The sequence below is a fragment of the Melospiza georgiana genome, chromosome 21, assembly GCF_028018845.1.
Source record: "Melospiza georgiana isolate bMelGeo1 chromosome 21, bMelGeo1.pri, whole genome shotgun sequence".
In the NCBI taxonomy this organism is placed as follows: domain Eukaryota; kingdom Metazoa; phylum Chordata; class Aves; order Passeriformes; family Passerellidae; genus Melospiza; species Melospiza georgiana.
In genome coordinates this window covers 3,570,314-3,583,564 of record NC_080450.1, presented here as the reverse complement: position 1 = coordinate 3,583,564, position 13,251 = coordinate 3,570,314, and the positions used below count along the sequence as shown (strand labels likewise).

The following is a 13,251-nucleotide window of genomic DNA, read 5'->3' as shown; positions in this document are numbered from 1 at the left end:
ATTTCCTTTCCAGCAGGACAGGTATGGAAAATTCTGCTGCCACCACACAGAAATCTGGGTGTAAGGGAATAACTGTTCTCACCCTGTCTGTCCAGGATAAAGTCCTCAAGGCTTTTGGGTAAGGCCAACTTCTTACTGTACTTTAAATCTCCATTAACTTCTGCATGAACTGAACTGAGATTGAGGATAATTGCTTCAAGCTGGAGGAGACAGAAAAGGAAAATCAAGTTGGCACAGCTCACATTATCAATATCTCACAACATATGACCATTTCAAAACAACTGTTGCAATAATTTATAAAATACAAAGAAGACAAGGACTGAGCAGAGATCACAAATCTTATGAACTTTACGCTTGATGGCAGGTGGGGATTAATTACAAGTGATTTATTTTCTGTAACAGCATTTAACTATAAAACATCAGCACTAGCAAATCCAGAGAAGTACCCTGACCTGCCCAATGGACACTGAACACACTGAAACAGGCTCTCATGGAATCACAAAATGGTTTGGGTTGGGTGATTATTCAGCATTAATTTGCATGGATGGATTATTTCCCTAATCAACCTGATTCAGTTACATATGATCTGGCAAAGCCAAGACCTATATCCAAGAACATGATCAATGTTTCATTAGAAACACCACCAAATCCATGTCAAACACATTACTTTATTTGTCTAGGATGATATGTCCTATAAGGTACAAAAAAGTACTCTTCATTTTGCCACAATTTGTTAAAAACAGCAATCTATTGCCTACAGGTAGGAAAGGTTTCAACCATGTCAATATGGAGTTAGGTATGAATAAATAGTACAGAAATGCTGAGAAGTTGGGATGAGATGCAGGATATGTCCCAGTGCTGTTAAAGGTGAGATTTTTCCTTGTCCCATTAAAACACAATGCTTACAATATGCAGCATTTTTTTAAAACTTCAAAGGACAACATAACCTAAATGCAACTACTCTTCTTTGACTTTCAGAAGCATAAATGGATTATTGTTTCCACACTGAACAATTAGTAATTTTCACAGATTGGTTAAATGACAACATTTGTATGTACAAAAACACACGGCTTTTTAGTAGAGAAAATCCCCCCAGAAGAACCTGAACACCTGAGCTGGAAGTGTAAGAAAGGGTGGTCAGTAGCAACATCTTTTTTAAGAAAAATAACAGAAGAGGTTCTTGCATAGCAAGGTGTGAGGTTAAACCCAAAAGGAGCTTATCCATAAATCAGGTAAATCCCAAACCACTGGAGAACAGAAGTTGACTGTGAGTCAGTGCAAAAGCTGCTCAGGTGGGTGAGGAGCTGCAGAGAAACCAGGCTGGGAGCTACAGACAGGGACCAGAGCAAGTCAGTCACACACAGGGAAGGAAAAACCTCCTCATCTGCAGTTTGCACCTTCCTGGGCTGCAGTTCACCCCTCAGGGCAGCCCAGGAGCCCCCAGGGACACAATTACAGGTGGTGCTCCACAATCCCAGAGCACTTGGCAAAGGTCACTGAGCTCCAGTGGGCAGGAAAACCTCACCAACAGCTCCAGCCCTGTCCCTCCTGGACAGTCCTTCAGGCCCCCTGTGGCAATGTCTGATGGGGTTGGGTCCCCCTCCTTGGCCATTCCCCCCCCTGCTCCTGGCAATCCCTGCACAGATCCCCAGAGTGTCTCACACACGTGGCAGCGCACACTCAAACACACCTACTGCTGTGGGGAGAACAATGATCTCCATTTATTTTGTTTCATATACATCCATATTTTGAATTTTAATACAAAAGAAAAAAAAATTAGAATCTGACAAATGTTTACAAACAAGATACCTTCAAATAGATTTTACTCAGTTCAGTCTGGTGCAGAGTAAATGACAAATTGTACTGTTTGTTATATTCAAGGCAACAGAGTCTGTAGTCCGTGACCACTCAGCCCAAATTTTATGCAAGCTTGTTTTTATCTACCATGAATGATAAACTCCTTGTTGATTCCCAGTCCTGTGTGTGTGCACATGTGTACATAGCAGCTCCTTTCATAGAAAGAAAAGACATCTAGAGGTCTTCTTGTACTTTTACCTACAGGAATCATGTTAAGATACAGAATGGATTACATGGAACCAGGGCTGGATTTTATAAGAAAAAATAATTAGCTGACAAATGAGGGCAGCAATAAAAAAGCGTCTTTTTTGCAACAATAAATAAATACAGTCAAAGTTTTCTGTGTGGACTTTAAACCAGCTTCTTCACTGAAGAACAGACGTGGCATTTCCATGGAGTTAAACGTGACCCCATTTACTGTATCTTTTTTCTTGCTCTCTTTCTCTCTCTCCTTCAACAAAACAAAGTTTTCCTGCTTCTGCCACAATAGTACAACAATTTGATCTTGACAAGAAAGTGGTGCTGCTGATTTTTATTTCTTTGTCCTTTGGACAAAATAAGCCAAGAATATAATTTGACTGTTGTGACCAATAAAAACGCAGTTTACATCGAGTCTTGTCAGGATAACCTGACTAAAAACATCTGGCTCCTTAATTAAAAATTGTCAGACAACCAGATCCTTGCTCGTGTGTTTGGTTAACACGCTGAACTCTAAGAAGCTGTAGACTGCAGTTTGTTGTTATGGGACCTGCAGAATACAGAAGAAAGTGAAGAATTAAGCACCCTTCAGTTTGGAGAACACAGTTGCTGCAAGGTGTAGCCAAAAATAAATCACAATAAGGGAATTACCACCATGTTGCTTTCATTTATTTTTTTGCCCCTTCAGAAAAAATAATAATTCTTGCTCTGAATTTTAAGCCCATTTTCTCCTCCAGAATACAAATATTTCAGTACTTGGAAAATGCAGTGTGTCACTGGGATATTCCAAAATGCCTGAAATCAGTTTTACTCACATATTTACATAATAGTAGTTCATCAAAAGGAAAGAAAAAAGACATTTTTAGTTTTTAATATTTATAATAAGGTCTACTTTGCTTAAATTTATTCAATAAGTCTTTGGATTAACTTAATAGGAAAAAACTGAACAGGCATGTTAAAATCACATTTTTCTAAGCAGAGTTCAGAAAACTCCTCTTTGACATTCACAGTTTTATTAGTGACTTAAACTAACACAATAAAATACAAGGTTTCCACGATGAATTTTTCATTTTTCTCAATACAGTATTTGAGGAATGGAACATTTTTGCTAATACAGTTATGTTCAGCAGTGTGACTGCTGGCAACAGAAACAACATTTACTTTTTAGACAAATTATCTGGATTTTTAGGGCAGTTTAATGTCATTGGATTGTACAATAAAAGAAAGTGACCCCAACATCCAGTTCTGATTCCAGTTAAAAAGTTCAGACTACAGAACTTTTATCACAATCTGCAAGAAAAGAAAGAAGATGGATGGTATAAATGAAAAACAAGAACAAAAAAGATGCAGCAGTGAAATCAGGGGAAAGCACGGGGAGTGCTGGGGACCCAGCTCATGGCAGTGACACAAACATGGGTTGAAAACTACCTGACAAAAATCATTATTACAGTATTGAACTGGAAAGAAAAATGGATATTCTTTTTCAGGAATGTCTATGTAAGGGAAACACACTATATCAGCCCTTCTTCAGAAAAAAAAAAAATAATATGAAAAGTTTAATTTTGAAAGGTAAATTTTGAATTATGTTCCATTTTCCATACCCTACTTTAAACCTTACTTACTCCCCTGTTTCAAAGGTGGTAAATGATAAAAAGAGGAGAGAAGGAGTAACACTGAAGTATTTTAATTTCTTTCACTGGATTATTACCTTCACAGCAGGATTGTCTCTGACTAGCATAAGAAGTATTTACTGCAGAGTAGAACATCAGCACAACTCAGGCACAGCATTTGCCCCGATCAGAAATTATTAAGTTTTCTGCAGCAATGAGTTGAAGCATCACTCAAATTTTGCAAATTCGTGATACCCATATTTTAAACAACTCCTTTTGAATAAACATTCCAAAGTAACCTTCATGAAATCATATTTAAGCCTTAATTTTGCACAAATTTTCCAGGAAAGCACATGGAACAGCAAATCCCTGTGCAAATACAAGATAGGCTTAGAAGGGAGATTTCAGCACAACACCTGTGGTTAGGAACACTCCAGCTTACCTGCTTGCCTTAAATCCTTTTAGTTTCTGTACAAAGAAAGACTCGAGAACTTCTGCACACTGGTAGAAAGGGGAGTCACTGGGATTGTAGTAACGGCAGTTATCAAAAATTTTGGTCATGTCTGCCACAAACTCCGTCACCTTTTTGTAGTAACGTTTCAGGATTCTTTCTTCCATGGTAGCAAGGTCTTTAAAGAAACCAAAGATTATTTGAATCAGAGACTTTCATCCTAAACAGAAATCTACATTGTCAAGACTGTGGGAAACAAGGCATTATCCAGATTAGGGGATTTTCCAGGAATTCTGGTGGTCACTGCTGACAGCAGCAGCTCTCCCTCAGCAGAGACCCTTGGGCATGGATATGTTGTGTGCAGGGAAATTCAATAAAATGCAAGAATGACCAGGGAAAACCTTTGCAAGGAGCTCCCACTTTTTCTGAAGAAATGAAGGGAAAAGGTCAGACAATGAGGATCCAGGTACCCTGGACATGGAACAGTCATCACCTACTAATTATTTTTTGAATTTCTGCCTTGCTTTGAATGAGCTATCAATTCTCGTGGGCATGTGCACATTACACATGGCACAGATGAAAGATTTCAAGTGCAGGGTCATGCAAAATGCCAGAACTCTCATCCTTACTGACCACACACATTAAGGAGACAGAAATGGTGATGTGAGTAGTAATTGTCACATTCTAATGCAAATATCAATTAAAAACAGAGAGAGGAACAAAACCTGTCAAATATAAATATAGCTGAGTAAATGTCCAGTGGCATTTTTAGCCAAAAAACCAACTATCTGCCCTTGGAAAATGCCTTGAGGTGCTTATTTTGAAATGCCAGTAATGCCAGAACCTGTGCAAACAACTGCAGATAGATCTCCATTATCTGGTGTATTTTACTCAGATTTACTTGTATTACAAATGTCTTCTCCTTGTTAAGTCAGAAAGGGTTAAATGCGCTTTTGTTTGCTCCATCAATAATTCTGTTATTTGAGCTTTCCTTATAAACTTTAACCCATCCATCATGGAATCAGAGTTGTTCACATTGTCATAACAGCACAGCCCAAAACTTTGGAACAGGAAAAGGACACAATTCCTAAACAAAATATTATTTTCAGTCAAAATACCAAAACATGTTTGCTAAGATACTAAACTGAACTTTCCTATTTCTAGGATGAGTAAAGAGTAGGTGTCAAATGACACACTGGCTCTCATTTACAGATCTGGAAATTCAGATAATTCCAGAATACTGTATATTATAATACTCAGAAATTCCTCAATACTGTAAGGAAAGGAAAAACGTTCCCAACACCATTTCTGTCAGGAGGTAGATTTTCCTAGGAGGTTTCACATGCAAGTGCTTATCCAGTTTTAACTGGTGAGATCTAAGAAGATCAAATTAAAGCACTGGAAAGCTGCAACATCTCCCCTTCCACTTTGCCCACATTCACAACATCTGAATCCTTTTTCTCCCTGCAGCTTTAAGGACAAATTACACATAATACAAAATTTACTATACTATCAAGTCAGATGAAGATAATTTTGAACTCCATCTTAAGGTGCTTGTCACACTTCCATAGCATCACCTCCTCCTCAGCCTCTGGATTGTACATCCCAACCTTTGGAGCTCATTACAGAGACAGAAGAAAATATTCCTCTTTGAATACAGAAATTTAAAATAATGAATTCTCTCCTATCGCTGCACTGACTTCCACATTCATCTGCAGGACTGGCAGCATTTAGGGTGGAGGAGTCAGCCTAAGAGCAGATAAAACAGCCCTCAGGAACTTCTGAATGTACCAGTGAGAATCACAGGGTTTCACCTGCCTAACCTGGGTATTTTGCAAAACATGGCTGGAAGTGGTCAGCAGGAAATGAATTATAATTAAATTAATAACTTGTTATTCCAAAGGCCAAAGCCCCTCACTGAGGCTGCTCCTACCAACACTTACCCATTGGTTCTTTGATGACACCATAATAATCTGGGGCATCGTTGGGGTCTACTGGTTCTAGGAATGGCCATGCCATCTTGTGAGCCTGGCAGGGAAACAGGAGAGAATGAAAACATGCAATTAAGTTAAATTAGGCACTACTAATAGGTAAATATTTTCATCCTTTTATCTGTTGGGGTCTGGAGTTGAATTTCAGGAAGAAGTGCAGCATTATATGAAAAGGAACCAGTTCTCATCTGATGATTGGGTAAAGTTTTAAATGTCAGTGACCCAGTAGCTGGGCTTCAAAACAGGAAACTGAAATTCAGACATAACAGGATACTGAGCTGAACAGGCTGCATGGAAAAGTATGGCATGAATTTACTGAGAGTGCTTTCAAGTACCCTGAAATTAATACACTTTTATAAATGTATGTAAAATACAGGACAATGCAAAATATTACTTACAGGATTTCTGTTATCATAATTTTAAGAATTTTACCAGAATTCTTAAAAATTCCTTATAGTTGTAGCAGAAAAGCCTATTTGGGAGTGACAGACAAACCAGAAATATCAGACAGTGTACATCATTCTTATTGTGAGGATGCCATCAGTTACATGCTGATAATGATCCCTGGGAGAACACTCCTGAAATCTCAATTAAAGTAAGGAAACTGATCTGAGAACAGAACACTGCACCTTCCATACCCTGTGCAGGTGGGCTCCCACTCTGCCTTTTGGGATTCTAAAGCCTTTCACTGAAGGGTTTGTGCAGTTTCACCCACTCAGGAGCAGTAATTTACTAATTATTGTAAAAGTTCCTCAGCACAGTAACACCAAGCAGGTTTGCAGCTGGCACAGCTTTGCTATTCCCCAAATTTCAGAGCTAACAAGGAGAAATCCCCTGTTCCTCCCAGACCCACTGTGTCTGTCACACTCCCTGGTGCTGCCATCCTCATCCTCACCTGCAAGGAGCGCAGGACCCTCCTCAAGCCTTCATAGTCCTTATCAGTGAGGGGGCTGAGCACAGTCATGGCATCCTCAGTGGACTGGCACTGGGGGCACACGTACTCATCGATGAGGTCGGCCTCGCTCTGCAGGATGCCCACGCAGCGCCCGTGGTACCAGTTCTGACACCGGTCACAGCCAATGTAAAATCTGCAAGAGCCAAACCAAGAGTCAGAGCCTTCATCTGCCTCAAATCCAGCTCACATTTAACCACATCAACCTGCCATCCCCTGCACACAAGCAGATACTTGGCATGATTAAAGACAACAGGTAATGTCAGATTTCAGAGTGACAAATTCTACTCCAACTGCTTTTGTATTTACAGACCATTTCAAACACATTCCTAGATTTTATACTTTCTAGAAATCAAGATTTCAAAAATAATTCCTCTGCTTTAGAGATGAAAGGAACAGTGTAAAGCCAGAAGCCTCACCCAGCCAGTATCCAAACCAATTCAAGATGCATTTTGCACAAACTGGACTACAACTAGGGCTTGTTTCACTGCATACAAGCACTGTTCATATGGAAGCTTCAGCCTTGTAACTGAGTACAGAGGGAGTATTCTATGACACAAAGCCTTACAGAAAAAGATGTATATAATTCACACATATATGATCATATACCAACCATATAACCCCCCATACTAAAATTATATTCTCCAGCCAGATCAGATTAAAGCACAAAAAGATCCACTAAATACAGCATTGATCTTTCAGTCTTTCTAACCATCCCCTGTTAAAGACAATAAAATAAAAAAAGAAAATAAATCCCAATTTAAAGTACATGGTGTTTTAGTAGTTTGTTAAAAAGAAAAGCCACAATACATTTTGACTGCCCTGAGGGACTTCACTTTTCCTAAACATTTACTGAACAGAAACATTCGGGAGGGGGAGACAATTACTGGAAAGCAATTTGTATTACGAACGAATACAATATATGCAGAATAACTCGTTTTTTACTCTTTGCAAGGAACAGGAAAGCACAGTCAGAGCAGTTTTGCTACCTAGACATGGAATAAGAGGTTCTTATCCGAACTCACTGCGACTCATCATAAGGTGTTCTGCAGATACAGTACAACTCCTCACTGCTGCCCTCTTGTGCCCGTTTACACTCATTACAGATGTACACATCCATTTTCTTAGCCTCCTTTTCTGTGATTCCAACACATTCTCCATGATACCAGTTAGTACAAAGATCACAGCCAATATAGAACCTAAAAGTGTTCACAATGAAAATGACAATGTAATTGTCATTTCAAATGGCATGGCACTTTTCCCTGCATTTCTGTCTGATGCATTTGATGCTGGGCTACCTTCTGTCTCAGCTTCCCTGCTCCCTATTCCTTACAAACTAACAACTCATGCTGCAGCTAGACTGGCAGTAAGGTCACTTGGGTCAATTTTAATTTGACAATTCATCAAAATGCACATGTATTAATATGTACATATTAATATGTAACCAGACTTTGACAAAGCCATAGGCTAAAAATCTACTGACTTCAAGGCGTGTGTGAAAAACTGTCAAAGGCACAAAAAGACAAGGCCAAAGGAAAAGGTTTACATTTTCAAAATTGCAGCTCAAAAGCCACTGAAACATTTCCTTAAGGTTTGAAAATGTAGGTCTCAGTTAATTTAAAAAACAAAAGCAAAGCGCAAACACCAACTAGGAGTTACGAGTACACTACAAGAACATGCAACCAGCAGTGTGTAGGTACACCTTGGTGTAACATGATACCAAAGAAAATGGGGTCAGGGCATGATTGTTAATTTTAAATTTTGGTGGTTTCTTTTTTTGGGGGGGTGTGCACTGAAAAACTGATAATAAACTACTTAAAACTGTGACAAAGTGGGATTTGGAGTGAATAATGTCTCCTCTCAGACACAGCTGTGTGACAGAACCAGGTATGGTATGACACAAAGTGAAGGGAACCAGGGACAGAATCATGGGGATGGGACCTTGCACAGAATGATGTGACAAAAGTGTACAATATTATGCCAGGATGTTTGTAACTGGTGTATGGATCTCTCAGAACACACCTGTGACCAGTGACAACCACATGGGCGACGCTCACATCCACTCTCTCTGCCTGAGCAAAAGCAAGCGGACTCAGAACCTCCATCCTCCTGGATTTTGGAGACCCCAACCCCCTGGCAGGTGCTGCTGTGGGAATTCCTGCCCCCCTGACAGCCTGCAGGCAACACCCTGGGGACACCACAGCACCCACAGGGCAGCAGCTACCCCAGGTTCCACAGGAAGCATCTCTGATTTCCTGGGCCTCTGCACACATCCTGGATGTTCAGATTCTGCCTTTTCTCTTGTTTTTCAGTCAGGCAAATCCTAAAATAAATATCACACAACCCAATTTCCATAAAGAACAGCCAGACATTGATTCTGACAACTCTCAGCAACTCAGCCTGCACCCCCTTCCCAAGGGGGGCTGTGGCTGCTCCTGGTGATGTGGGAGCACATTTGCATCCAGGTGTAGATGCCAAACCTTGCCACTGCAATGTGGAGCAGGTGCCACATTATGATTTAACAAATAAGTTGGAATCTCAGTAGGAATCTTATAAAGATATCCCTACTGACCATCCTTGAAAACAGTACCAGCAAATCCCTGTAATCCTGGAGTATCATGAATGAGAACTAAACATAAGAGATCTGCAATAAAATGCACAGCACAAAAGAAAACACACAGGGTATTCATAAAATACCACAACTTGGCTTTTCAAGTAGCACACCCATCTTTTCTGAAGTAGAAAAGAGACACCAGCACAAAGAGGACGATCCTACATATATACAAAAAAATTTTAAAAAATTCTCAGAAAGCTGTTTTAAAACTTGACTAATTCCTTGCCAAAGAGCAAAAGGATTCTGTACTTCAACAGTACAGACATCATTTGTAGGAACATCAAATTTAAAATTCACAAAAAGCAAAGCAGCAGAGCTCAATCATATTGCTAGGGATAGTACTGAATTATTAACATTTCTTTTTCTTGAAGTTTTATTCAGTGCACTGAAGCACAGTTCTCAATTCAAGCTACCAAAATTCACTCTATGAGCACTGGAGTCAACACAAAGTCTGACAAACAAATCCCTTTGCTCACTCACTAAGTCCAGATGCAGTAACACACAAACCTCTGGAATCACAATCAGGGAACTGGGTCCCTCCTAAGTACACAGGGTGACAGAAAACCTGACACAAAGTTAAGTGAGGCTGGGGACACCTCTCAGAGGTGACAGTGACAGAACAGCCAGAGCATCATTCTGCTCTTGCTGCAGCACTGGCAGTCCAAGGAGCAGCCCCATTTCCCACACTGAAGTCACAGTGCAATGGTCAGAGCTACTCAAAACCAAGGTGAAAAACCCTCAAATATCTCAACTTTGTTAAAAGACATAATCAAAACCCAAACAAGGCTAGAAGGAACCTCAGGAGGTCCCCTAGTCCTGGCCCTAAACTTGGAACAAAGAACCATGACCATGGAGTGAATGCACCACTCCAGATCTGTGGTTTCCCTGTTATCAGCCCTTAAAGTACAATCAAACAGTGCCAGTTCTTACTTTTGGCTATTGACACTTACTTGGAATTGGCCCAAAGTCAAATTTACCATACATACATCTCTGCACAGCTCTCAGATGTGAGAAAACCATTACTAACTACTGCTGTTAGTCATCTCTAGCTAAAGCAGCAACATGGAACTCTATTCCCTGGAATCCTCTGGATTCTCCACTCCAGCATTTACACCATTTCTCCACAAGCACTGCACACAGGGTAAATACCTGTCCTCATTCACAGTCAGAATCAAACTACAGAAAACTGCAGTATTCACTTTGTCAAATGCTTGAATATTCATTTTTATCAACCCCAGCATACAAATAATAATGCATGGAAACCATTTCTCCCTGAAACATTGTCCAAAGTGAACTGCAGTCCAGTGACTCAGAGGCCCCTTTACCGGTACAGCCTTACAAAAAAAGTCATTTATTGGAAGACAGTACCGAAGCTATTTCTGAAGAACATCAACTGCTTCTTCAGAAGGAATTGCTCAAACCAAATTGTCACTTGCTTCTGAGGCAGAGGCAAAACAGCAAAAGAAAGAGTAACAGAGCGGAGGGAAAAAAGAAAGGAGTATGTGCATGTGAGACAGGAAGGTCACACAATGGAGACATGCAAACAGTAAAATATAAACCACGCACAGGAACAGTATCAATCAAGGATGTTAATATCTGCTAGTGGAAATAGAGACTTTATTCTCTACACCTCAGTGATCCCTGCAATAACCTGCCACTAGCTCCACTTCTAGCACTGCCTGGCACTAAGAGCTGACTCTAACCCTGAAGCTGAGGACATGCAGGAGGGGCTGGGGCATCGCTACTCACTTGGACTCGTCGTAAGGCGTTTTACAGATGCAGTAAAGCTTTGTGTCCTTCTTCGTTTCCTTTGAGGTAGTAGAAATCATTTTCTTTTTCTTGGACTTGGAAGCCGAGGAATCTTTCTCCTCCTCTCGTTTCCTCTTCTGGGAGGAGACTGGCACGGGGACAGTGGTGGAGGAGGAGGAGGTGACACTGGCAGCTGGCAGCTGTGGCGGTGCTGGTGGCACTGGTGGCGGTGCTGGTGGCGCAGCGGCGGCGGCCGCGGCGGCTGCGGCGGCTGCAGCAGCTGCTGCTGCCTGGGCTCGCTCCTTTTCCTTCTTAATTTTAGTCAAGTCTCTCTTTAGCTCCTCCTGAAGTGTATTAAATGAATAAACAGAGGGAGGCACTTCATATGATTATTGCAAGACAGGGTTAAAATCTAGGCAAAAATCCCCAAGGTTAACCAAAAGAAAACAATTAAATCCATTTAAATATGCATTTTTTCATGTTCTGAACCACAATTCACATAACATTAAGGGATGACATTCCTGGGCTACAATGGCCCATTGGCTGTAACCTATCAGAAGCTGTTTCATGAAAGAAGGTAATTTCAGTCCAGAAGAAAACCAAGAGGCCCTCAAAGGACATATGAGCAGCTTTGCAGAGATCCACAACCACAGCCTCTTCCTGTAAATTTCCTTAAAATCTCACTAAATAAACAAACATTAACACAGAGATACTCTCCCCAGCTTAACATCAAATTAGCCTTCGAGACTCTGTCCTTACCTGCACTTCAATCTGCAGATCTTTGTCCAGAAGTGCTCTTTTTTTCAGAATTTCAGCTTTCAGCTGCTCTTTGTGCTTGAACAGCAGAGCTGAGAGCTTGGTCGCGTTCTGTTTGCTCCGCTTCTGCTCCACGCTCTCTTCTCGCTTCCGTTTCTTAGCTGCCTGCTTTTCCTCTTTGTCTATCTTATCCAGAATATATTTCATCACTTGGTTGCACACAATCATTCTGGGGAAGGAAGAAAGGAAAAGGACATTGTGCTGACCTGCCTGTTTATTCCCAGTTGAGAATGCAGAATCAATTCTCCAGTCACTGCAAGCTCATTATTGTATTTCCTAAGATGTACAAGGTAAATTTAGCAACACCCAGTGCTTCCACTCCTGCTTATTTACTAGAGCACTGCTGGGAGAGATCAAGTCCCTTGTTAGGCTCCAGAGGGCCAATCCCAATTTCACTTAAATGATCTGAGTACTAATTGTTCCTCCCCTCCCCCATCTGATTCCCAACAAAGCTTTGGCTTTGGTAGGATGAGAGAGATTTTTGCTCGATTCAGTTTCCTCAATTTGTTTGAAGGAGCTGCATTTTTATTTTAATGCAGGATGAAAGTGAGTTGGAAGCCTGCAACTTAAAAAACAGACATTTCTATGCTCCAGTGAAACACTACTAAGATTTTGTGTTTTGGCATAAGGACTGACAAACACTTTTCACTGTATAGAATTCACTACAAACAGTTCTCAATTTCTCCACTAATGACAGCTCAAGATGAGTTTTTTGTCTCCTTGTTGTACCTTCAACTATAAATCTATTTTCCTGCTCACTTGTTTTGCACCTCTAATTTATTTTGCTTTATATTTCAATTAGAAAATGAATGTATTTGGGTTCTTCTGAATTTACTTTTCCCTTCCCCATTCTTTTCCAAAACCATTAGAAAACCAAATGCTTCTTGTTGCCAGAGTGACCATGAAAAACAACTCCCACTGAGCTGAGAGGAAACAGCAGAATAGCAATGGCCAGGACAAGCAGCTGCTGGCAACTCTGTGGTCTCAGATATTTTATCCTTTGATAGACAGCT

At 40.5% G+C, this 13,251-nt stretch overlaps 1 protein-coding gene across 7 annotated transcripts in view; it reads right to left on the bottom strand.

Moving 5' to 3' along the window:
- Positions 1–648: 648 nt before the first annotated feature.
- The window catches only part of BPTF (bromodomain PHD finger transcription factor), a 55,004-nt gene continuing 42,401 nt past the window's right edge, over positions 649–13,251 (bottom strand). For 5 of the 7 annotated variants that reach the window (XM_058038718.1, XM_058038719.1, XM_058038721.1 and 2 more), the window contains 7 exons: positions 12,182–12,407; positions 11,423–11,766; positions 8,085–8,258; positions 7,003–7,195; positions 6,060–6,144; positions 4,108–4,294; positions 649–2,605 (listed from right to left, as the gene is read on the bottom strand). In XM_058038718.1, coding sequence (XP_057894701.1) covers positions 2,569–2,605; positions 4,108–4,294; positions 6,060–6,144; positions 7,003–7,195; positions 8,085–8,258; positions 11,423–11,766; positions 12,182–12,407 — 1,246 coding nt within the window. In that variant the 3' untranslated portion in view covers positions 649–2,568. The remainder of the gene's footprint in view (positions 2,606–4,107; positions 4,295–6,059; positions 6,145–7,002; positions 7,196–8,084; positions 8,259–11,422; positions 11,767–12,181; positions 12,408–13,251) is intronic. The other 2 variants (XM_058038720.1, XM_058038725.1) reach the window with 1 other exon arrangement.